Source organism: Geotrypetes seraphini, chromosome 14 (genome assembly GCF_902459505.1).
Source record: "Geotrypetes seraphini chromosome 14, aGeoSer1.1, whole genome shotgun sequence".
Taxonomy (NCBI): domain Eukaryota; kingdom Metazoa; phylum Chordata; class Amphibia; order Gymnophiona; family Dermophiidae; genus Geotrypetes; species Geotrypetes seraphini.
The window spans coordinates 59904437-59931098 of NC_047097.1; the positions used below are offsets into that span (position 1 = coordinate 59904437).

General features: G+C 43.9%; 1 protein-coding gene across 5 annotated transcripts in view; it reads left to right on the top strand.

The window, feature by feature from the left end:
* Positions 1-26461, top strand: part of PNLDC1 (PARN like, ribonuclease domain containing 1) — a 38383-nt gene extending 11922 nt beyond the window's left edge. For 3 of the 5 annotated variants that reach the window (XM_033920807.1, XM_033920810.1, XM_033920809.1), the window contains exons 8-19: positions 674-753; positions 3051-3188; positions 6074-6143; positions 10063-10148; positions 11616-11671; positions 12772-12836; positions 19753-19806; positions 20462-20504; positions 22924-23023; positions 23139-23314; positions 24699-24797; positions 25787-26461. In XM_033920807.1, the coding sequence (XP_033776698.1) occupies positions 674-753; positions 3051-3188; positions 6074-6143; positions 10063-10148; positions 11616-11671; positions 12772-12836; positions 19753-19806; positions 20462-20504; positions 22924-23023; positions 23139-23314; positions 24699-24797; positions 25787-25859 (1040 nt within the window). In that variant the 3' untranslated portion in view covers positions 25860-26461. Of the gene's footprint in view, positions 1-673; positions 798-3050; positions 3189-6073; positions 6144-10062; positions 10149-11615; positions 11672-12771; positions 12837-19752; positions 19807-20461; positions 20505-22923; positions 23024-23138; positions 23315-24698; positions 24798-25786 lie in introns of all 5 variants that reach the window. The other 2 variants (XM_033920808.1, XM_033920811.1) reach the window with 2 other exon arrangements.
* The last annotated feature ends 201 nt before the right edge of the window (positions 26462-26662 follow it).

Sequence of the window (26662 nt, forward strand, 5' to 3'; positions counted from 1 at the left end):
GCTGTCTAATTCTATATGGCTGCTCTGGCATGAGAAGGGAATATGCTGTACACTCCATAGCTGCAAGCAACCTTTGCCACTTGTACTTCTTGAAGTGCTGGGGTGGCTTTGGCTACTTCTAAGACACCTACAGAGGAAGTGTGGCGTTCATCAGGGCAGTATGTTGTGTTAAGAGGGCCCAGTGGAGTAGGAAGCATGGTTTTGTTGGTAATTTCCACCACATTACTCTGCCGTGAGAGTTGGTCTGAAGAGCCCCTGGTGCTCACATGGCAGGACTCTTTTGAAGTTCTGATTGCAAGAAGGGGGCTGTCCCTTTTTCTCCTAAATTTGTCCTGCTCTTGCATAAGGTGGTGTTTTTTTTTTTGTTTTTTTTTTGCTTTAATGGAAAACAAGTGGAGCACTAGGTGGAAGGTCTTGGGTTCCAGAGGACCCTCAAGGGGCCAAATGACCAAAGTTGGCAGTTCCCAGGGTGTGGAATCTTGTGGGTCTGCTGGGTCGCTTGAACTTCCTGAGGCCTTCTTGGAATGTGAAAATCAGGGAATTTTAGATCCTGGTGACTTGAATTTAGAAGCAGAAACTCCTCCAGTTTTGTGTTTGTTTTTTTTGTTTTTTTTTTGTGGGGAAGAGGGTCATTCTCTCCAGCACACTGAGTATGAATTCTCTTTTCTGGTAGGTTTTCAGATGTTGATGGCACAGATGGTACTAAGGCAGGCTCTCCCAGATGTTTGGACCGTAGCCGTGGAGGGAAACGAGGTGATGTATCTGAGAGAAGTGGCGCTTGGGCCTGCAGGACGGAGGTAAAGTGGAAAGGCAACGAGAGAGGCCGGGGTTAGGTGCAGGGTCCCCTCTATTTCTCAGATAGGCACTGGGCCCCAGATGGAGCAGCGCTGCTATCTCGTGTGTCACAGAGGCAGACTGGCAGCTCGGCTTAGCTTAGTTTCGGTACTTTCTGTACCGCTCTTTGCAGGAGGCTTACGATCAAAAGGCGTGGCCAGAAACAAAAGAAATGAGGGAAAAGGTGGACGTCTGATCTAATCATTTACAGACTGCACATACCCAAAAGGTTTACAAAGATTGTAACAACGTTTTGTACGCTGTTTGGTTATGTATGTGTTGTTGTGATCCACCTTTATATAAAGGCGGAATATCAATAAACTATTAACCAGGAAATTCTTCTTTGCGGAGAAGGTGGTGGATGCCTGGAATGTGCTCCCGAGGGAGGTGGTGGAGAGGAAAACCGGTGACAGAGTTCAAAAGGGTGTGGGATGAACACCGGGGATTTCTAATCAGAAAATAATGGTATATATTGAAGAACTAAGGCCGGAACTGGGCAGACTTGCACGGTCTGTGTCACATATATGGTCATTCGGTTGAGGATGGGCTGGGGTGGTTTAGAAGAGCTGGAGTGAGCTTCGACGGAGGTAACAGTTGTTAAAGCTATTACTCGGCACCCTGAGGTTGGGGAGTCAAACTAGAAAATGACACGGAGACAAATTTGTCCCCATCCCCGCAGGAACTCAATTTCCTTGTCCCATCCCTGTGAGTTTTGCCACTATCCCTGTCCCTGCCCCGTTCCTGCAAGCTTATGATTTTAAAATGTTTGAGGCATGTGCAGATGAGGACGGAGCTTAGGTATTGGTGGAATGAGGCATTATGACATCACAATCTGAGCTCTAGAATGTTGCTACTTGTGATTTTAAAGGGTTTGAGGCTTGTGCAGATGAGGATGGAGCTTAGGCACTGGTGGAATGAGACATTATGACATCACAATATGAGCTCTAGAATGTTGCTACTTAGGATTTTAAAGTGTTTGAGGCTTGTGCAGATGAGGACAGAGTTTAAGCATTGGTGGAATGAGGCATTATGACATCACAAGCTGAGCTCTAGAATGTTGCTACTTATGATGTTAAAGTGTTTGAGGCTTGTGCAGATGAGGACGGAGCTTAGGCATTGGTGGAATGAGGCATTATGACATCACAAGCTGAGCTCTAGAATGTTGCTACTTGTGATTTTAAAGGGTTTGAGGCTTGTGCAGATGAGGATGGAGCTTAGGAATTGGTGGAATGAGGCATTATGACATCACAGTCTGAGCTCTAGAATGTTGCTACTTGTGATTTTAAAGGGTTAGAGGCTTGTGCAGATGAGGACGGAGCTTAGGCATTGGTGGAATGAGGCATTATGACATCACAATCTGAGCTCTAGAATGTTGCTACTTGTGATTTTAAAGGGTTTGAGGCTTGTGCAGATGAGGACAGAGCTTAGGCATTGGTGGAATGAGGCATTATGACATCACAAGCTGAGCTCTAGAATGTTGCTACTTATGATGTTAAAGTGTTTGAGGCTTGTGCAGATGAGGACAGAGCTTAGGCATTGGTGGAATGAGGCATTATGACATCACAAGCTGAGCTCTAGAATGTTGCTACTTATGATGTTAAAGTGTTTGAGGCTTGTGCAGATGAGGACGGAGCTTGCAGGAATGGGGCAGGGACAGGAAAAAAAAAAACTCACGGGGACGGTACAGGAAAATGAGTTCCTGCGGGGATGGGGAAAAATATGTCCCCATGTCATTCTCTTGTTTGAACCCACGCTGCTCCATGTGACCCTGGGCAAGTCACTTAATCCCCCCCCCCCCCCATTGCCCAGGTATATTAAAAAGATTGTGAGCCCGCTGGGGCAGACAGGGAAAATTGCTTGAGTACCTGAATAAATTAATGTAAACCGTTCTCGGCTCCCTGGGAAGAATGGTATAGAAAATTGAGCAAATAAATGAAATAAATAAATTATTGTATGGTTTAAATTGACTGTAAATCCAGCAGTTAATGAGCTGGTTTTATCTTTTATAAATCACATAGGACTGCGAGGTATCTGCGATTGATAAATAAAAGTTTGATGTTACGTTAATTGTATGGCCGTGTTATGTACTGACACCTGTATGACAGGCACGCCTGAGCGAATTCTCAGTGATGCATCTAGAAATGTTGCCATAGTGTACCTGGACTTGGGGGGGGGGGGTTCACCCTAGTTTTCACAAGTTGTGCTTTTGATTGCAGCTGTTGGTGAGGAAGGTGAACCGGCAGCGGCGGCAACAGCTGGAGAACTCCTCACTTGATCCGTGCAACAGGAACCGTGTCCTCCTCTTAGCTCGGGGTTTCACCAACATTTTCCAATCCATTGTTGGTGCAAAGAAGGTACCACCCTATCCTGCTGAGCGTAATAAGTGAATGCACACCCCACAATGTGATGTGAGCAGTGTACGCAGTGACTGAGAGCTCCAGGTTCTAATCCTGCCCCTTGCACACTTTTAAAACCTCTCTATGGTTATAGCTAAATTGTTTGAAGAGTTCTGTGAACCCCTTTTTTTTTTTTCTGTCTCCCTCTCTCTCCTACATTATATAAGAATAGCCTTGCTGGGTCAGACCCAAGGTACATCGAGCTCAGTAGCTCATTTTCCCGGTGGCCAATCCAAAATACCTTGCCAAAACCCAAGGAGTAGCAACATTTCATGCTACCGATCCGGGGCAAGCAGTGGCTTCCCACATGTCTCTCTCAATAACAGACTATGGACTTTTCATCCAGGAACTTGTCCAACCCTTTCTTAAAATTAGCTACGCTATCCGCTCTTACCACAACCTCTGGCAATGCGTTCCAGAGCTTAACTATTCTCTGAGTGAAAAAAAAAAAAATCTCCTCCTATTGGTTTTAAAAGTATTTCCCTGTAACTTCATCGAGTGTCCCCCCTAGTCTTTGTAATTTTTGACGGAGTGAAAAATCGATCCACTTGTACCCGTTCTACTCCACTCAGGATTTTGTAGACTTCAATCATATCTCCCCTCAACCGTCTCTTTTCCAAGCTGAAGGGCCCTAACCTTTTTAGTCTTTCCTCATATAAGAGGAGTTCCATCCCCTTTATCATCATGGTCGCTCTTCTCTGAAACTTTTCTAGTGCCGCTATCTTTCTTGAGATAAAGAGACCAGAATTGAACACAATACAACGGAGCAATACAGGGGCATTATAACATTTTTAGTCTTGCTAACCATCCTTTTTAAAATACTTTTTAAATAATTCCTAGCATCCTGGTAAGAGCGGATAGCGTAACTGGTTTTAAGAAAAGTTTGGATAAGTTCCTGGAGGAAAAGTCCAAAGTCTATTATTGAGAAAGACATGGGGGAAGCCACTGCTTGCCCTAGATCGGTAGTGTGGAATGTTGCTACTTTTTGGGGTTCCAGAATCTTGCTTACTCTGAGATAATGGAATGTTGCTAGTCCTTGGGTTTTGGACAGGTACTAATGACCTGGATTGGCCATTGTGAGAACTGGCTACTGGGCTTGATAAGAATCTCAGAGAGGGTGGGAGCATGCTCAAGGCCCAGCATAGATCATCAGCGGGCTCTTTTGTCATTTGTCCTGTTTGTTGGTGTGTATTGGTGTCCGCTTGAGGTAAGGGTTTGGGGGTGGGCCTTAGGGGGTGCGAGCAAGCTGCGCCAGTGGCCTCGGGGGGGGGGGTTTGGAGGGATGTGGAATGAGTCATCCAAGTTCCATATTTTCTATGGGGAATCTCGCTTTGATATACAAGCATTTTGGTTTACGTGCATGCTTCTGGTAAACATTATGCTCGTAAACCAAGGTACCACCGTATTTGTATTTTCATTTTTCTACTTTTAATGTAAACTGCTTAGACATTTGATGGGCAGTATATCAACAGGGGGAGAGTGTGGCGCAGTGGTTAAAGCTCTGACCTCAGCACCCTGAGGTTGTGGGTTCAAACCCACGCTGCTCCTTGTGACCCTGGGCAAGTCACTCAATCCCCCCATTGCCCCAGGTACACTAGATCGATTGTGAGCCCGCCGGGACAGAGAGGGAAAATTGCTCGAGTACCTGAATAAATGCATGTAAACCGTTCTAAGCTCCCCTGGGAGAACAGTATAGAAAATTGAATAAATAAAATAAACAGTTAACAATATAGACAGCACTTAATTCCATCAAATGATATAATAAGTACATATCCCTCCCCCCCTCCCCACCACCCTTTCATACAGTATAAAAACAAATCAAGAACAATACAGATGATCGAGGTAAACAAAATTACAACAAATAATTAATTAAAAATAAATTAAGTACGTATTCCCCCCTCCACCCCACCCTTCCTGGATGCGTATAATCAACGGGCAGAACTAATAATCAATCTTTACAAAATTTTGTTAATGGGTCCCAAACCTCCTCGAATTTCTTATAATGTCCCAATTTTATTGCACTCGTACGTTCAAATTTATAAGTTTGGCCACAAGGAGACATGATCGAGACGTTTAAGTATATTACCGGCCGTATCGAGACGGAAGAAGAGATTCTCTTTCTCAAAGGACCCTCAGCCACAAGAGGGCATCCGCTCAAACTCAGGGGCGGGAAATTTCATGGCGACACCAGGAAATATTTCCTCACCGAGAGAGTGGTTGATCCTTGGAACGAGCTCCTGGTGCAGGTGATCGAGGCAAACAGCGTGCAAGAATTTAAGAGCAAATGGGATGCCCATGTGGGATCCCTTAGAGCAGGGGTGTCCAATGTCGGTCCTCGAGGGCCGCAGTCCAGTCGGGTTTTCTGGATTTCCCCAATGAATATGCATGAGATCTATTTGCATGCACTGCTTTCAATGCATATTCATTGGGGAAATCCTGAAAACCCGACTGGATTGCGGCCCTCGAGGACCGACATTGGACACCCCTGCCTTAGAGGGTTAAGCCAAGGGAACCTGTCACCAGGAGTGGGATCCCTAGGATAGTAGACTTGGGGGTGGGTCAGTAGAGTGGGCAGACCTGATGGGCTATGGCCCTTATCTGCCGTCATCTTCTATGTTTCTAATTCTACTTTGTGGTCCTTGGGTCAATTTGTATCCAGTTTGTGTGCCAAACAGATGAAATGTAATGATCTTTTGAGGCTGTTGTAATGTTTGCAGTGCTGCCTTCAAGGTAGGGTGACCTGCTGCTTGTCTGGGCAGTTAGTACCATGAAGCTGTGACGTGCTTGCAGTATTCTGTAGAGATGCAAGATTGTGTTTCAAAATGTTTTCTCCCCTTCTGCAGCCGCTAGTTGGACACAATATGTTGATGGACCTCCTGCATCTTCATCATAAATTTTACAGACCTCTTCCAGGTATAGTCTATACTCCTCTCCCCCCCCCCCCTCCAAATCTTAGAGGCCAGGTCAGACATCCAAAAGGCTGTCCCTTTGGCCTTGGCACTAGATTTGTGTTGATGCTGCTTTCATGGGACTTTTCTTACATTTTCTTATTTGTGAACTAATAAATTGTATTTGATACACTAGAGAATTTTTAGAATTTGTGTTCTTTTTTAGCCAGGACGCAGCCTCCCCATACAGAGGCTTTCTTTCCTCTTCGAGTTTCATAAAATTATTTTCCCTAACGCTTCTGTGGGTCTTTATTGTAGACAATATTAGTTGTACGGTAGTGATTTACACTGCACCGGATGGACTGCAAATAAAAATGAAACCAGCCAACAGTTAGAATTAGTAAGTACATAAAAGCACTTCCGTATCAGAGCAGCTTTTGAGGGGATAGAAAAAAGAAAAAAAAGCTTGCCTTTTTATTTCGGACGATATCGATAGCTGTAACAGAGTGGAGGAATAGACATGAGAGAGTATCTAATCTAATCCTTAGGTTTGTATACCGCGTCATCTCCACGTTCGTAGAGCTCGACGCGGTTTACAGTAGGAGAAATAGGAAGGAACTACAACAGAGGGTTAGAGGTTGAAGTGTGAAGAAACTTTAGAGGACTTGGGATGCCAAGATAGAAGAGTTTCCTTGATTCCTAAGTTGGAGGGAGACTTACATTTTTTGAGAAAAGCCAGGTTTTCAGATGTTTGCGGAAAACTTGGAGAGAGCTCAAGTTCCGAAGAGGTGAGGTAAGGTTGTTCCAGAGCTCAGTGATTTTGAAGTGGAGGGAGGTCCCTAGCTTTCCTGTGTGGGAAATGCCTTTTAGCGAGGGGAAGGATAGTTTTAATTTGTGGGAGGATCTGGTGGTATTAGGGTTTGAGGAATTCCAAGAAAGAGGGATAAAGGGAGGGAGGATACCATATAGGATTTTGAAAGTTAAACAGGCGCATTTATAGTGGACCCTGGCGATTATCTCCAAAAATAGGAAGACTGATATTTGAGCCTTATTTCAAGAAAGTACAGAATGATGCGGGATGGGGGGGATGGTGTATTTGGGGGAGGGGAGGAGCCTAGATTGAAATATCCTAGCGGAGAGAAGTGGCAGCAGAGATATGATACAGATTTTAAAATCCTTGAAATCAGGACCTACTCAATGGATTCTTCCTGGGTCAGCTTTTTTTTTTTTTTTGAAGTATGAGCTGCAAAAAGAAGGGTAAATTATCATCCCATGGAATCACTGGCTTAAGTTAAATGACAGCACCACTGTTTTGAGTTAATCCTTTTCTATTCACTGCCACTGTCCTCTGCAGGTAGGGGTACTGAATATATACTAGGACAGACTGAAGGCCCATCAAGCCCAGGGTCCTGTTTCCAAAAGTGTCCAATGTAGGTCACATGCACCTGACAAGATCCCAAAGAATCAAACAGATTTTATGCTGCTTATCCTAGGAATAAGCAGTGGAATTTCTCAAGGCCATCTTCAGAATGGTTTATGACCTTTAATTTAAGGAAATAATACTCCGTACACCAGGATGAACGAAGCTGCCTCGAGGACTTGTCACCAAGCCTGAATGAATGTCTGCCTTCTCTTAGGCCCACCGCAAACTCCCTAAAGGAGGGGCAGCTGCAGTGCTGGCTCTGGAGTGTGGTGGAGCAAAGACAACAGTAGGAAGCGGTGCAGACTGTGATACCACCAAGAAGAGCAGTGGGCACAATTACTGAGCTAGTTGCTTTGCAGTATTGCTGTTTGGTCTCCAGATATAGGAGAGGCCAGTTCTATTGCTGCCAATCTGTGTACCATATTCTCTCCAATAATTGCCCTCCCACCTTGGCATTTCTCTCCATCCTCCATTCCCTCCCCACCCCCCTTCAGACAACCAGATCTGTCGTCTTACCTGATCTTGGTTGAGTGCTGGGCTGGTGCAGGGCCTTGATCATGAGTACATACTCAAGGCCTCGCACCAGCCCAGCACCATAACCTCAAGACAAGGTAAGAAGAGAGATCTGGTGGTTGGGGGGGGGGAGGAGAGTGAGTGTAGAGTACAAGGTCGGCTGTTGCAGGAGGCAGGATGGAAGACAGAAATGGTGGTCATATTGGAGGGGGAGGGGGAAAGGTGGAGAAGAGAAACCATCATTACAGGGAGGAGAGCTGGAGGAAAGAAATAATACCTCCATTAATCACCCAGCCTAGACTTCAGAAGACCTGGTGTTTCTAATAATAGCCTGGGTGATTATTAGAGGTACAGATAACCTTGAATTGCTAAATGGCCCAATATTATCCACCTGTAGATATTGTTAGGGGAAGAGCTAAGGGCAGACCAGAAGAATTATCCAGTTGCAATCCAGATGAGTTGTGTGTTGAGTTTAGGCCAGTGTATCGCAAACTATGTGCCGTAGCACACTAGTGTGCCCCGGAGGATTCCAGGTGTGCCGGTGAGGAAGAGGGGCGCAAGGGTGACCTCCGGCTGCAGCCCCGAGATTAGTGTGCCAGCAGCTTAAAAAGTGAATGGCATTTATTTGTGAGGGAAGGCCAACGGTGGCTCAAGAGCGCGTGGCTCAGAACAAGGGTCTCGCCGTAACAAGAACGTCGCCACAGATGCGTGTGAACTTGCTTGCCAGGATTTATACCTGGTTTCAGTTGGTGTAAGTCCTCGGGTCCGACGCTATTCTACGAAGAGCATTCATCCTGGGGCATCCTTTGAAGAATCGTGCCAGTTTATTGAATTAATCCATAAATGAGTCCATGCCCTGTTGAGTTCTCGGTTGTTCCCCAAAAGTGCAGATATTAGATTACTTTTCAGAGCCCTCAAGTTTTTCATCTTTCTCCGATACCGCCTTTTCCAATTCAGTTACTTATGTGGTTTACTAGTATACTACTACTATTATTAATTATTTCTATAGCTACCAGACGCATGCAGCGCTGCACAGAGTCACAAAGAATAAGAAAACAGTCCCTGCTCGAAAGAGCTTACAATCTAAACAGGCAAGACAGACAAACAGGATGTCATGAATACAGATAAGGGGAACGGTTAATCTGATGGCTGGGTTGGAGGGCAGAGGGGAGTACAGGACAATCAAGCCATTGTGACATCACTGAGGAGGTTGGCTCTTATTGGTGGAATGAGGCATTATGACATCATAGTCTCAGCCCAGCTTCCCAAAGGCTGAAACAGGATGTCATGGATATAGTTAAGGGGAACGGTTAATCTGCTGGCTGGGTTGGAGGGCAGAGGAGTAGGGTTAAGGATTGAAAGCTAGTATAATTTACCAATATTCACTTTCTGGTATTTTTTTTATAATGATTCATTTGCATCTATGTTCATAAACCTTGCCCAAATTATTTTTTAGTGCGCTACATCCATGACTTTCATTAGCATTTCCATCAGTGATTCGTGCAGTATAGTCCTTTGCATCAGCCATTTTGGAATCACTTTGCTTCTTTGTCTTACCTGTTTTCACAGGCTTATTTTGAGTCACTTTGTATTTGTAGTGTCCATGTGTTTAGATGGTTTTACGCAGGCTTGGGGAAATGATAGGACAGAGCAGAGTTTTGATGGCAGCTTGAGTGTGACCTGGAGTGTAAGAGCCGTATATTATGTCCCAAAGTCTAGAAAAGGTGCTAAAAATTTGCTTGTACAAATTCGGGCATGCAGCCAATTGTGTGTGCAATTAGAGGAAATTTTCTAACCTTGGGACCTACCTGCGCCCGAGTTAATAGCAAACGCCATTTGAAATGGCAATTAATGTAAAATTTAAAGTGCCTACTGGCACCTAAACGGAAAGCACTGGAATTGATTTATAGAATCAGTTTATAGAAGCCTAGTCCTCTGGGACTCCCCATCATCAGGATCTCTCTCTAGTCTTATTTAGTGCACATATGTTTTTTTTGTTTCACTTCAGACAGCTACAGCGAATTTAAGAAGAACATTCATACCTTGTTTCCTGTTCTCATTGATACCAAGATGTTGATGCGATCTGTCTGGAAGGTGAGTGAGGAGCAGCAAGGGCCGCTACAGGTCATGGCCCGGTAGAGCTATTTGTGGAACTCAGTAAAGGCAGTCCCTGGGTTAAGAACGCCAGCATACATTGGACTCATACTTACGAACCAGGGTCCTGCCTTATCCTTCCTTTGACAACGCGCACCCTCTTCCTCCCTTCCTGTCAAAAAGACCCTCTTCATACCTGTTCGTATCCCAATGCACCCTCCCCTCCGTTCTGCATCCCAAATTTGTGCTTCCTACTCTCCCCGTGGGTATTTAACTCTGCTGGCTGCCTCCTCCCAGTTGCACTTCTCTTTGCAAAAACATGAGCAGTGACTCCTGCATGCAGTCCACGGCTGACCCAGAAGCCTTCCCTCTGACATGGAAAGAAGGAGGAGGGGATCACGGGACAGGAAGAGAGGGCGCATTGGGACATGGAAGGGAGGGAGCACAAATTTTGGACAATGGATGAAAGGAGGGAGGGTGCATGAACTTGGGACACAGAATGGAGGGAGGGAGAGGAGCATGAACATGGTACATAGTATGGAAGAATGAAGGGAGTGAGGGAAAGAGATACTGAGAGGGAGAATTGTTGGGCAGATTGTCTGAGTGAGAGGGAACGAGAGATGGTGCACATGGGGAAACGAAAGAGGTGAATTGTTGGGCAGAGGGAGAGAGAAATATTGGACACGGTGGTGGGAGAGGCGTGAGGTACAGATGCATGGGGAAGACAGATGAGAGGAAGAAATGTTGGATGTAGTGGTGGAGAGGGAATGGTGGGACAGATGAAAAACAAAAGTAAGTGTAAACCTCTAATCTTTTCTTTCTGTTTAAACTAAAGTGCTTTATTTTGCGGACTGTTTCTTTAATGTTTAATGTTTTTATAGACTGTGTACTGTATACCCGATCCAAGTTTCATACAAATTCAACTTAAGAACGGTTTAAAAAAATGGAACTCGTTCTTAACCCGGGGACTGCCTGTACTTTAATAACAGTAGGGTTTGTAGGCAGGAGTGGAAGTGCATCACCAGTGCACTGCAGGCCCAAAACATTGCCATCGAAGAAAAGCACTATTCTATAAACTGCGTCTGCGTCTGGGAGCCACAAGTAAATTTAGGCGAAGCCATTTGCTCCAAGAAAAATGTGCAAATCTGCACCTAAATTAAGGTGGGCATGCCTTGCCTGAATTCGATAACTATGTGCGTAACTGAAAGTAACATCTCCGACCCGCCCATTTTTGTGCCCCCATGTCTGATCCGCACGTAACCTGTAATTGTAGCACAATAATTGTTTAAGCTAATCGGCTTGCTCAATTAAATTGCACTTGCAGTTTGGGCATGTGACAAGTTGCGCACACAGGTTTTGACGCTTCTTATAGAATTTGGGAGTGTAGAGGGATTCGGTACTGGAACGGCAGAGCGAGATGTAGGGCACAAGAGAGTCGCATTGGGAATATTCTTTCCTCTCTTTCAGGAATTCCAGTTTCCCCATGCTGCAACTCTTTTGGAGATCTTTGATGTCCTCAGCAGGTACATGAGTTTGTATATTTTGAAGTGGGAATTCCAGATAACCTTAGGTGTCATGTGACTTTGGCAAGGTATTTAACTGCCTCCTCCCTTTTCTTTCCTTGTCAGTCTTTAAGAGAAACTGACAAAGTGTCTGCAATGTTACTGGTTCCAGGGAGCATCAGGCCAGAATTCTTACAGTGTAATGAGAAAGAGAGAGCGGTGAGATAAAGGTCCAGGAAAATTTGCAAAAGCTTTAGTTCGTGCTGAGGTGATAAGAACGTTAAGAATAGCCTTACTGGGTCAGACCAATGGTCCATCAAGCCCAGTAGCCCGTTCTCACGGTGGCCAATCCAGATCCCTAGCACCTGGCCAAAACCCAAGGAGTAGCAACATTCCAGAATCCGAGAGAGTAACATAAAGATTCTGGAATCCCAAAGAGTAGCAACATTCTACGCTACCAATCCAGGGCAAGCAGTGGCTTCCCCCATGTCTTTCTCAATAACAGACTATGGACTTTTCCTCCAGGAACTTGTCCAAACCTTTCTTAAAACCAGCTATGCTATCCGCTCTTACCACAATCTCCGGCAATGCGTTCCAGAGCTTAACTATTCTTTGAGTGAAAAAAAAATCTCCTCCTATTGGTTTTAAAAGTATTTCCCTATAACTTGGCAATTCGTGACAAAGTTGAAGATCTGACAGGGCATTTCACTGCTACTTTCATCCATCATGTTTTCTCTCTCTCTCTTGCCTCCTGCTTTTTATGGGGGGGGGGGGGGGGCTGGCTGTGTTACTTTTTTGCTTCTGTGTTCTCTATTTTGGCCTCTTATAAGCTCAGTAGAAAAGGCCCTACAAATGACTTCTGTTACAGGAAGGTGTTTCATACAAATTCAGCAGCCTAGGATGATTTTGAGGGGGAGGTAGTTCTACCCTCTTCCCTTTCCAAATATGGTATCTATAGTTAGTCCATTGTACGTCACAATAGGTATAATTGTATGTTTCAATATGTTTAATTTTTTTTATGTACATCGCTTTGAATTTATTATAAAAGCGTTTTTAGCAAATTTTAATAAAACCTGATGTAAAGAACTAAAATTAATACTTCTTTCTTTTTGCTTCTTCAGTGACATGAATCCAGCAAGCCCCTCCTGCCCCCTCATAGAGCATGCAACCGACTGCAGAAAATATGGTACAGAGAACTAGTTTTGCTAAGACCCCACCTCACATGAGCAGTTCCTCCTCCCCTCTGAGCAGGGAACTTACCAAACCCTACCCTTAGTTGCCCGGAAATAATGACAAATGCCCATATATTTCCAGTCCAAATATTATTTATTACTATTATCCATAAAGTCCATTTTCAGAAGGCATGTGGGCCTGGAGACCCCTCCAGGCATGTAAATTGCACCTCTCCTGAAGCAAAGATCTCCAAAGAATCAATACTGGTACGTTCCTTTATACCTTCACACTGACCAGTATGACATCACTCCTGTCAACCAATGAGCCAACAGAGGCTGTCCTTAGGTTTGAACAAAGCAAATTCCTTCTTAACATAGAAAAAAGTTTTACAAATCATATTTTTGTTTACATCAATTTCTAATGAACACTTTGTAATTCTCAAAAAGTTTAAATCAAACAGCCTTTCTGTGTTTGCAGACCCCATGCTTGGAAAACTAACAGCTTCAAGTTTCACTGAACCACATTCCTAAGTGGGCTACAAGTGCCCTCCCTGTACATGTTTCTATGGTAGGCTAGCTGAAAGGTCAGACAGGTCAAACTACAGATGTGCCTCTCAGGATTTCTCCTTAAAGTTTCTTGAATCTTATATATGTAAAACATTTGAAATTAAATACAAATCATTCTATCACACATCCTGCATTCCACACATCACACATTTGGGGCCCCAAACATTAATAGATCCATACAACATATTTCATTCATATTTAATACAAGAAAGCTTTTCTTCTATACCCATCATTGGAATGCCAGGCACATCTGTTTTCACTCAGGCCATTAGGTTTCATGACAATCCAGACAAAGAACACTAGCAACTCGGGCCTTTTCTAACCGGGAAAACTTCAGTATAGTTTACACCAGGAAGAGACACAGAAAGACAGAAAACAAGATGGAGTCAGATTAATACAAAATGGAATCATTAATACAAGATGGAGTTCTTAATACCGCTATACCTCTCCATGATCTGGCGTAATCTAGCAAAATACATAAAGAGAATCTTATTATGCTTTTCCTTAATATTAATCTGTAGTGTTTTTCTGGCCTTAGCCACAATCCATATTCAGATTTTTATTCACCAATTTTTCGTACGCTTCTATTGGGCGCGACCTTAACTAACGCATATGTTTCTAACTAGATTTACCCCAAACCATACGAAAAGCAAGTGTTATATGTAGAAAAAATCCACATTATACTCCACAAACACGTCTTGCACACTATCAGTGCCATTGCCGCATTATAGCGCCCCCTACCAGCCAGCGAGCGCCACAACACACCTCACACCAAAGAGCTGAGAGCTACTGGAAAATTCCTTCTTGTCAGATTTCGGGCCCTGCTGCTTCTGTAGTTTTCTGGCAGGACTGAGCAATAGCGAGAGTCTCTGGAAGAAGCCATATTTTTACAGCACACCGGTTGGGAACATCTAACTTGGAAGTGAGCTGAGTGGGGGCCATTTAAGAAGGGAAAACTTTGTCACTAAATTGAACGATTTAAGTGGTGAAAATAATTACAAAGAATAGCTAAGTTAATAATTATGTAGATATCTATCTTTGAATTTACCAATGCTTTTGAAATTGATGAATACATACTTAATAAGTGCAAGCAAGATATTAACAAAGAACATGGCAGAACACAGAAATAAAAAACTCTTTACAGAAACAAAGAAATATAGGGTCTTGATAGTCACAGTGATTTAAATGGCCAAGAGAGGCTCCTGGCCCTTTAAATCGCCTGTCTGAGGCTAACCAGGCATTTCCAGGGGCACATAACTGGTTGGTGATGCTGAAAATGCCCAGTTAGCACCCAAGCCAAAACCGGCTATGTTGTGGGCATTCTGGGGTCAAATCAGCACTTAACCATTTAAGATGACCACATAAATATGCAGTTTCTTATAGTGGGTTAAGTGCTGAGTAAGAGCATAAGAGTTGCCATACTGGGACAGACCGAAGGTCCATCAAGCCCAGTATCCCGTTTCCAACAGTGGCAAACCTAGGATCTTTAAGTGGTAAAACAGATTTTATGCTGCTTATCCTAGGAATAAGCAGTGGATTTCCCCAAGCCATCTCAATAATGGCCTATGAACCTTTTTTAAACCCTGCTAAGCTAATTGATTTAACCACATTCTCCAGTAGAAAATTCCAGAGTTTAATTACACGTTGGGTGAAGAAATATTTTCTCTGGTTTGTGTTAAGTTTACTACATAGTAGCTTCATTGCATGCCCCCTAGTCCAAGTATTTTTTGGAAAGCATAAACGAGCGATTCGCATCTACCCATTCTACTCCACTCAGTATTTTATAAGTTAATATCAAATCTCCCTCCATCGCACTTAATTGGCTGTGTGTTAGCCATCTATGTATACCTGAAAATTCAGTGCTGGGGCCCAGATATAACATGGCACTGAATTTCTAGGTATAATGCCAGCAGCGATCAGCAAGATGCTGCCAGTCCACTGTTCCTTTCCCCATACATCAATTCACTGCTTCCTCCACCCCTCCCTCTCCTTTCTCCCTGTGATCCTGTAATTTAAACTTACCCAAATTCTCTGGCAGCAGTCAGTGACAGAAGCAGGCCTTCTCTCAGATGGGCCCTGCCCTCACGAAAACAGGAATAGCATCAGAGAAGAGTTGGACCCAACTGAATGAAGGCCCTATGTAGCCTGCTTCTGTCATTGACTGCTGCCAGAAAATTGGGGTAAATGATTTATAAATGGAGGGAAGGAAGGAAAAGGGAGCTGGGACTGGGGTTTCGGGGCTGCAGAATTATGACAGAGATATTAGCACATGCATACATGGACCTGCTGGTTGCCCTGATAACCAGGGTAAACATTCTGGTTGCTGCTGTTGCCTGGCATTGTCAGTTGGGAGGGCTTGAAGATGAGACACAGATATTTGACTGATATGTGCCTGAAATTGGCTTGTTTTAGGAAATTAAGGTATAAGTAAACTGAAAGTTTGGAAGTCTGATTAAAGATTGAGCTTCACAGGTTTACTGGGCTCAAAGTATGTGTGTGTTATATACACTAGATGATAAAGGGGAATTGTGAATTAAAAAAATATATATCAGCTTTGTTTAAGTCAGGCCATAGGATTTTTTACTGACTCTGTGAACTAAAGTGATGGAATTGCCAAAGAAGAAACAAGCATGTTCTGGTGTAACATGGAGCATTTGTCAGATATGTGATAATGTGCTTATTACACTCATACACAATCTGAGGGTTTATTGTTGGGTTTTTTTTTATTTTTATTTTTTTTGGGGGGAGGGGCGTTTGTTGTGGAAGTGCTAGCTAGGAGTATAGGAAAATGACTTACAAGGGCTAGCCAGAATAAAATCAAAGTAATTTTAAGCAGAAGTGATGTATAGGAAACCGGGAGATAGGGTTTTCCATCCTTTCATTTATTTGAAGTTAGGGAGGGAGATGCGGATGTTACCTGAGTGGAATGTTTACCTGGATCCTGGAAGACATCACTGAAAGCAAAGGCACCCAACCTCCAAGAGAGCCCTTGGAAGAAGAAAAACAGCTAAGTGACTGAGATTCTTGAGAGTACCTGATACAGAAGCCTCGGGGTGTCATGAGGTATGGAACCTGAAAAAGCAAAGAAAAAAACCTTTAAGGATTCTAGTATTTTACAAAGTGAATTTATCCAAATAGTTCTAAGTACATTATTTATGTGACTAGCACTTACCTGAGAATGTTTTTGATGTTCTTGACGGGGACAGATTTTTCCAATTATGGGGAACCACAAGTACAAGGGGGCACTCAGAGAAATTGAAAGGGGGAAGGTTTAGAACAAACGCCAGGAAGTTCTTTTTCACCCAGAGGGTGGTGGATAAATGGAACGCGCTACCGGAGGATGTGATAAGCAGGAGCACGATACAGGGCTTCAAAGAAGGGTTGGATAGGTACCTGGAGGACAAAGGGATTGAGGGATAGGAGTAGAGGTAGGTTATAGGGATAGGATTAGAGGATTAGAGGCAGTTACAAAATTAGTCAGGGACACTGTCCAGGCAATTAGGCCTGATGGGCCGCCGCGGGAGCGGACTGCTGGGCAAGATGGACCTCTGGTCTGCCTCAGCGGAGGCAACTTCTTATGTTCTGATGACAAAGCTGTTTGATCTTGCTACCCTGTAATTGAAAAGCATATGTTAATTTGTTACTTGCAAGTTTTGAAATTAGATTGATGATTATTTAACATCTAATAATTAACAAAATGACAAAACCATATTTTTAATGTTAAATTCCCTGGTTTGACATTGAGATTATTTGGGGAAACCACTGTGATATATTTTAATAACATTTTTAAAGTGTAATATCTTCCTTTGCCACCAGGGGTTTTACATTAAAAATATGGTTTTATTATTTTGTGGCAGAGCAAGACATTGCACTTAAAATTTTAAGTTGTTAAGGCTAAGGTGATTTTTATTTTTTTTTGCCACTGACTTTGTTCCTGGACATTGAATGCTGGGTCATGTCTGATCACCGGCATTAAATACCCAGATAAAGGGGATAGAATGTCTCTCATGTGAGGGAAGACTAGAAAGGTTAGGGCTATTCAGCTTGGAAAAGAGACACCGAGGGGAGATATGATTGAGGTCTACAAAATCCTGAGTGGTGTAGAATGGGTACAAGTGGACCAATTTTTTACTCTCATCAAAAATTAGAAAGACTAGGGGGGGGACACTCGAAGTTACAGGGAAATACTTTTCTTTAAAACCAATAGGAGGAAATATTTTTTTTTCACTCAAGAGAATAGTTAAGCTCTGGAACATGTTTCCAGAGGTTGTGGTAAGAGCGGATAGTGCAGCTGGTTTTAAGAAAGGTTTGGACAAATTTCTGGAGGAAAAAATCCATAGTCTGTTATTGAGGCAGACATGGGGAAGCCACTACTTGCCCTGGATTGGTAGCATGGAACGTTGTTACTCTTTGGGTCTTTGCCAGGTACTAGTGACCTGGATTGGCCTCCATGAAGATAGGCTATTGAGCCAGATGACCATTGGTCTGTCCCAGTAAGGCTATTCTTATGTAAACTAGTTAAGTACTGATACCCCTAAGCAGTCTGGTTAAATTAGTCAAAGAAAGAACCATATAAATAGCAATTTGGTCAATTTTAATTTAACTGCTTAAGACTGAATGTCGGCACTTAACTGGTTAAATGCTGAGCCCACCTCTGACTGTCTTCTGAGTAGCCATTTTCAGCTTAAGTGATTAGTTCTAACATTCACTGATAATATCCAATTAAGTGCTGCTGAATATCAATGAATAGCCCTGCAGATGCATTAGATCAGTGCTCTTCAACCACCGGTCCACGGACCAGTGCCGGTCCACAGAAATTTCCTGCCGGTCCAAAGGGCCAGCACGTGCATCAGGCCAAAACAGAGTTCTTCAACCGCCGATCGATGCGGCGTTATCTTCGAGCCAGCTCCCTCTTCCTCACTGATTCAGTGCACAAAGCCACGGGCAGCGGCTCCTATGGGCATCCTGCGCCTGAACCGGAAGCCTTCCCTCTGACGTTGCAACGTCGGAGGGAAGGCTTCCAGATGAGGCACGGGAAGTGCAAGGTGCAATTAGTACTATTATGGGGGCGGGGTCTGGGGTGGAGATTGGGTAGAGATGGGCAGGGTCTGGCCCACGACTTAGCCCAGTGTTCTTCAACCGCTGGTCCACGGACTGATGCCGGTCCACAGAATAATTCTTTTATTTCTGCCGGTCCATAGGTGTAAAAAGGTTGAAAAACAGTGCATTAGATAGATTGTGAGCCTACTGGGACAGATAAAGAAAATGCTTGAAAGCACCTGTATGAAAACCACTTTGAGTGTGGTTGTATAACTACAAAAAGGTGGTATACAAGTCCTCTGTCCCGTTCCTTTTCCCCCATAGGCCATTAACCAGGCAGGGACTTCTCCCGCTCGCAAGTACGTTTAGCGACTCTTCGCGAACCTCGTTTGCAAGTGTGGTTTTCCGAGACCGGCCCGTCGAATTTTACCGAGAACATTAGAGAATCTTTCCCTTAGTCTTTCCCAAACTAACTCTCTTCAGCTGTCCGTGCTGTATTCATTCTTAGCGCCTGCTGGTGGGTCAGCAGTGCAGCTCCTGATTTTGAGAAACTTAAGAGAAACACCCTGGAGTGGGAGGAGTGGCCTAGTGGTTAATTGCAGCAGTCTGTGGGTTCACTCCCCACTGCAGCTCCTTGTGAGACTCTGGGCAAGTCACTTAACCCTCCTTTGCCCCAGCTACAAAGTAATACACTTCTCCCTCGTTATTCGTGGGGGATAGGGGCAGAGCCGGACCGCGAATGGCGAAAAACTGCGATTATCTGGCTCTGACCCACCCCCACCTCCCTGCCGCCTTCCCGGCCTTACCTGGTGGTCTAGCGGGCTTTCGGGGCAGGAGCGATCTTCCTACGCTCCTGCCCCGTGCAGATCGCCACGAGGAAATGGCTGCTGTGAGTTCCCATAGTTTCTCGAGACTACGACGGGAACTCCCTACAGCCATTTCCTCATGGCGATCTGCACGGGGCAGGAGTGTAGGAAGATCGCTCCTGCCCCGAAAGCCCGCTAGACCACCAGGTAAGGCCGGAAAGGCGGCAGGGAGGTAAAAAATATGTTTTTTTTTTTATTTTCCCCCTCCCCAGAAAAAAATTGCGATTATGTGAAATCGCGAGTGCAGAAACCGCGAATGGGGAGGGGGAAGTGTACATCTAATATGTAAACTGCTTTGATTGTAACCACAGGAAGGTGGTATATCAAGTCCCATCTCTGTTCCCTTGTTTTCATTCCGATTGGTCACTTGATAACCGAGTTCTGCATCTCCTGAATTGGTCACAACCCCCCCAGTTTGTGACTTATCATATATTGTAAATGATTTGCTCTGTTTCAGTGAAGAACCGATGTCCCCATGAAGCAGCCTACGATGCATTTCTTTGTGGATCAGGTAGGTGTGGGATGGTATTTGATAAAGCATGGGGATTATACAATGAGAGCAGGTTATGGGTTGGTTATCTTAGGGCAGTAGTTCTCAGCTTAGTCCTTGGGCTGTACCCAGCCAGTTGGGTTTTCAGGATTGCTGTCTGCTGCAGAGCAGTGGCATAGTCATGGCCCACCTACAGTTCTCACGTCCTTGTTATAGCTGGCGGGGATCCTCAAGCCCCATCAGCTGCAAGGATCCTCCAGCAGCAAGAACTCCTCCCTCTCTCACTTTCTTCAGTCTGTGGCACTGTCCAAGCATTGACATCTCAAATTCTTAGTTTCATGCACACGCAGGGAGGATGGAGCAGGGACTGCGGCAACGCATAGACAGAGCCATGTGCTGGAGCAGGAGTTCTTGCCGCTGGAGGATCCGATTTCCTCAGATCCTTGTAGCTGGTGTGGCTTGGGGTTCCCCACCAGCTCAGGTATTTTTAATACTTTGAGTTGGCCTGTGGGAGGGAGGCGATGAGACCACTTGTGCCCACCCAGTGGCCCACCCAAAAATTGAGGTCTAGCTACATCTCTGTTGCAGAGGGACATAAGGGATCCTTCTTGTTTTATTCTCAAAGTGAACATGTTCTTTATCTCTGAAAGTCACAGATTTGTTTTGTCTTTTTAAGTTCTCATCCACATGACACATCTGCTGCTGGTGACGGGACAGGGGTAAGTATATCAAAATCATTGATGGGGTTATGGGTTCAAATAGAAACCAGAACTATTGGTAGAGATTGACATGAGCATCTGCCAGGAGTGCCGGTACACCTTAATTCTGTCACTGTAGCGATGAAGGCAAGTTACTGCGTGTGGGATTAAATACATGGGCGCTTCCGTCTGCTGCTGTAGTGATAGCAGGCACATAAGAGCAGAAAGCCGTACTGGGTCAGCAATGGTCCAGAGGAAGGTGACGAAAATGATAAGAGGTTTGAGCCAAAAGATGTATGAGGAGAGACTCGAAGTCCTGAATATGTATATCTTAGAGCAGGGATGTCAAAGTCCCTCCTTGAGGGCCGCAATCCAGTCGGGTTTTCCCCAATGAATATGCACGAGATCTATTTGCATGCACTGCTTTCATTGTATGCTAATAGATCTCATGCATATTCATTGGGGGAAATCCTGAAAACCCGACTGGATTGCGGCCATCGAGGAGGGACTTTGACATCCCTACCTTAGAGGAAAGGAGGGACAGGGGAGATATGATTCAGACATTCAAGTACTTGAAAGGTATTAACATAGAACAAAATCTTTTCAAGAGAAAGGAAAATGGTAAAACCAGAGGATATAATTTGAGGTTGAGGGGTGGGAGACTCAAGAGCAATGTAAGGAAATTCTTCTTTACGCAGAGGGTGGTAGATGCCTCGAATGCGCTCCTGAGAGAGGTGGTGGAGAGGAAACCGGTGACAGAGTTAAAAAAAGCATGGGATGAACACAGAGGATCTAGAATCAGAAAATAATAGTAAATATTGAAGAACTGAGGCCAGTACTGGGCAGACTTGTACGGTCTGTGTCTGTATATGGCTGTTTGGTGGAGGATGGGCTGGGGAGGGCTGGGATGGTGTAGAAGGGCTGAAGTGAGATTTGACGGAGACTTCCAGTAGTTGGAACCTAAGCATAGTGCTTTGGATTCTTGCCCAGAAATAGCTAAGCAGAAGAAGAAAAAATAACTAAATTGAATCAGCCTTGGATGGGTAACTATATCAGCGGAGCCATGTTATCTTACAGTGCCTTCCGAAAAGAAATTAAGACAGTATTATTTGATAAATTTATCTCATAACTTAATCATTTTATCCTCAACATAATAATTTTACTGCGTAAATTTAAATTTTTATCGTCTTTTAGTTAATATGCTGTATTCTTTTTTAGCTAATATGCTGTGTTCTGATTTTAATATTTTGTACTTCGCTGATTGTCCAGTTCTTACTCTTTTGTGTAAACCGCCTAGAATTCTTTTGATTGTGGCGGTATACAAAAATAGTTTATGATATCTGCCGTCATCTACTAGGTTACTGTGTTACTATGTATGTTACTATCAAGCCCAGTAGCCCGTTCTCACGGTGGCCATTCCAGGTCCCTAATACCTGCCCAAAACCCAAAGAGTAGCAACATTCCATGCTATCGATCCAGGGCAAGCAGAGGCTTCCCCTGTGTCTTTCTCAATAACAGACTATGGACCTTTCCTCCAGGAACTTATCCAAACTTTTCTTAAAACCTGCTACGCTATCTACCTTTACCACAACCTCTGGCAATGCGTTCCAGAGCTTAACTATCCTCTGAGGGAGGAGCCATTTGGTGATGCTGGAGGAGGAGTCTCCCCTGCTCCATACCCAGACTGCATCCTGGAATGCTCATTGGCCTGCAGAGGTCCAGCCAGGGCTGCATACAGTGTGCAACACTTATGTTCAGTGTGTCTGTTTTGGATTCTGGGCAATTATTGGATGAGGGCTAAATGGGGAAGGAGGACTGCTTATTAGAATTAAACGTACTGTTGACCTTGTTCCTGGCACTGAAGGAGAATTTTGCATTATTACATCGGATCCCTTTACCCAGCTGTTCACTCTGAGCTGTGCTAGGGTTACCGTATTTTAGTCTGGAAAACCCCGGATGTATGACCCTGCCCCGTTCTATTCTCAGCCCTGACCTACAAAGCTGCTTCTCTTCCCCGATGAGCTCCAGCCATGTCTAGAGGGCCTGGATCACGCGTGGGTGTGTATGACATCATCTGCGCATGCTCAGAGGCCTTCCAAATGCGATCATAGCTTGTTGGGGCTTTCCAAAACCCAGACAAAGTGCCGGGTTTTGGAAAGTCTGTTCGGGAGCTCGGACAGTCATTTAAAAAGAGGACTAGTCTAGGTTTTCCTGGATGCCCTGCTTTCCAGATCAGTGCTGATTCAGAAGTAAGCTCATCTGCGCTTTTGCATGTGAACACCATTCCCCACAGCACCACCCAGTGGGAGAACCTAAGTATGAGCTCTCCCACTAGCAAAAGTCCTATAACATTTCCTACAGCATGTGGTGCTCCACTTGTGGCCTTTTTCACCTCTTCAACTGTTTTTTTGGTGTTTTGGGTTTTTTTTTCTGTATTTAGTGAAACCGAAGAACTAGAGCGTTCCTATTCTCAGTATGTGAAGATAGCGTCCAAGTATATTAACCAAGTGAATGTAATCCACGCTGGATTCTCATGCGTCGTAAGCGACTCCTTTTCATTATCTTTTTTTAAATTTTTTTCTGCAGACTTATTTCTTATTTCTCTTGTAGAAGAAATTAATCCTCACCCAAACTAATTAAACTCAAATTTGTCAGAATTTCTCAGGTCCAGACCCCTGCTCTCACCGACCACCTACCCTGCTGCTGACAGTACGTGGTTGGCCCGATGTGGACGAAGAGCAAATTTACCGTGCATTTCTATCCATCTGCAGAGTGGATGTGAAGAGACTTAGAGGGACTCAGTTTCTGCTGCTCACCACCAAATTCAAAGGGTATTGGAGTGATTCTGCCATATGTTATTGCCAAAGATATATTTTTTAAATTTATTCAACGTTCTTGATATACTGCATGAAAACCAGTGAGGATACTATGCTGTTTATACGATAAAATCAAAATCTGAAAGCAAAGAAAAGGGTAGGGTGGTATCATGGAACGAGAAACGGGTCAGAATGTTATGTAGGGATAGTGGAGGGGAAACGGAGGTGATCCAAAGCAAGCCATAAATAGATGAGTTTTGAGTAGTGTTTTAAAGGAGGAAATTAGCATGTGACCATTATTAGAGAAAATCTGCCCTTTACCAGAAGCACTAAAAGTGTCCTCCATATGCAGGAAAGACCCACAGTTTATTTATTAAAAAATTTTTTATTACACACTATGCCAAACTAGGCAGATTACCAAAGCGACACTCGTAAAATTAATAGCATACAAAATGAATAAAAGACAGACAAAATTTTCATGAGTTATTGCACATATTCAAATACAGCGATGTCAGCTTTTAGCTGGCTTAAAGGGCCTCTTACTATATCTAGATTTTCAGATTTCACTTTTCAACACTTGGATAAAATACTACTACTACTATTAATTATTTCTATAGGGCTACCAGACATACGCAGTGCTGTACAGAGTCCAAAGAAGACCGTCCCTGCTCGAAAGAGCTTATAATCTAAACAGGATGTCATTGATACAGTTCTGCTGGCTGGGTTGGAGGGCAGTGGGGAGTACAGGACAATCGAGCCATTGTGACATCACTGAGGAGGTTGGCTGTTACTGGTGGAATGAGGCATTATGACATCACAATCTCAGCTCTGCTTCCCAAAGACAAACAGGATGTCATGGATACAGTTAAGGGGAACGGTTAATCTGCTGGCTGGGTTGGAGGGCAGAGGAGTAGAGTTAAGGGCTGAAGGCTATATCAACAAGGTGGGTTTTGGGCTTTCAGGCTGCTTGCCAGGACTATTTAAGATTGTTCCTGTACTATATATAATTTAAGATTGTTCCTGTACTATATATATATATATATATATATATATATATATATATATATATATATATATATATATATATATATATATAGTACAGGAACAATCTTAAATAGTCCTGGCAAGCAGACTGAAAGCCCAACGAGGCTATATATATAGTACAGGAACAATCTTAAATAATATATATATATTTTTTTTTTAAGGTTTCTCTTTCTGGTGTTGTGGGGAGCCGACATCCTAGAATTTCTCAATAAAATGGATATAAATTTAAAAATGGGGGCACGTTGGGCTTAGGTGGGAAGTGAAGTGATACCTAACTGTCCCCTTGTGATTGTGTGCAGCCTCGTTGCAGACCCTGCCTTATACTGCTCTTATTGGTTCCTTCTCTTCTCTTTAGTGCTCGAGCGATGCAGAAGGAGTACAAGGGCCATCCCAACTTTCAGCTTTGTGCATATCGTTACTGGAGACACTCGCCGCTTGTTTGCTGTGTGTTCAGGTGAATTTTGCTGGGGGGCTTCCTTGCGAGCAATGCAAGTGGTCTCTCTTTCTCTTCGCTGCCAATAGCTCTGCCGGTCACACCCCCGCTAAGGTAAATTTCCCGCGTCAGAGGGGTGTGATTGGCAGCGCATGGAGAAAGCTGGTCCCACGCATCTTTGCAATCCTTTTGATGCTGCCACCAGTGCGGGCTCTCGCTGGTGCCGGCACCGCCACAATCCATTCGGGAGGACTCCAGAATCCGGACCACAATCCACCCTTTGAATAGCCCTGGTTTACAATGTAGAGTTTTACAAAACATGTAACACCACAAAAATCTAGACCAGGGCTGCCCATGTCCGGTCCTCGAGATCTACTGGCAGGCCAGGTTTTCAGGATATCCACAATGGATATGCATGAGAGAGATTTGCCTGCACTGCCTTCTTGGTATGCATATCTCTCATGCGTATTCATTGTGGAAATACTGAAAACCTGGCCTGCCAGTAGATCTTGAGGACCGGACTTGGGCAGCCCTGACCTAGACTATTTCCTGGCACACTGCTGCTCCTACTATCCCCATCTTTCAGTGTAGCCTGGAGCTCATCGTTGTTGTGTGCTTGTGGTGTTTTGTTTTTAATTTAAGTTTGTCTCATAGATACCGACAATGTACATCTCATCCTCCAAGTCCAGATTCGTGGCCATTGAGATGCAGTAATCTGATGCTTTATCTCAATGCTCCAAATGTCACGAAGACCAGTTTTTGGTTTCTTATTCAAAAATCCAGATATTAATTTATACCACTGAGCGGCCTGGTGACCCATAAAATCCGTCTGGAAGCACAGGAATGGCAAACTATATTAAGTTTTAAGATTTTTCCAGTCAGGGAACCCCTCCATGTCTTTCGTCTTGTTTTTAATAGATTATTTGTTCTCTAATGTAAAGCGAACAAATTTGAATAAGCTTGAAACTTGTGTACTTCTCACCCATTAACTCAGTTCTTTTCTTCCTCAGTGTGTGCAGTGTCATCCTGGCCTGGTCTGCTGTGGCTTTTATTTTGGGGAAATCTGTTCCCCACCACCTCTAGGACCTGAAGGCATTCTCGCTGGACTATTCTCATTTTGTTTGACCTCGCAACTTCTGGCTTCTGCTGTCCTTGTTCCGTTTTCGGTAAAAGTTAGAGGCCTGAAGACCTTTAGGAAACCTCATGAATTTTGCAGTAAGAATGATGAGTTTTTTTCCTGGAATTTCTCTGCATGCCTCTTGGCGTAGCTATTAATTATATCTATCTTTTATCTTTTATAATCATAGCTCTGGTTGTGAAAAATGAGCAGTAAAATTTGTATTGAAGGGCCTGATTCTTATCTCCCCCCTCCCCCATTAAAGTGGTTAATGCAAATTTGAGAGTGCAGGACGCTTCCTGGGTGAAATGTAAGATTGAAGGTGCCATGTTGGAACTTTCTGTTTTTTGGTCTTGTGCATTGATTTGGAAGTTTTGGGAAGTCTTACGTATTCATGCATCCTGGATTCTTTCCAAGCACCTGCCATCCCTTCCTCAGTTGTTTTTATTTTAACGATTGTTCATCTGTCTGTCGAACTTCTATAACTGCAGAGAAAGAGTTGTTGTTTTATATGGCTTTATTGGCCTGGAAATGTATACTAATTAAATGATATCACCACCAAATCTCATACAGTGGCTGAATTTATTGTACTATATCTTAGTATTTGTCTGACCAAGTGGTCCAAATAATCAAGATAATTACCATATTTCCCCGCTTATAGGCCACCTCTCTGCATAGGCCACACCCATGTATAGGCCGAAGGAAAGGGTGGCCTATGTTTAAAAAACAAAAGATAAGCCGCCCCATGGTATTAGCTGTGGCTTATCTT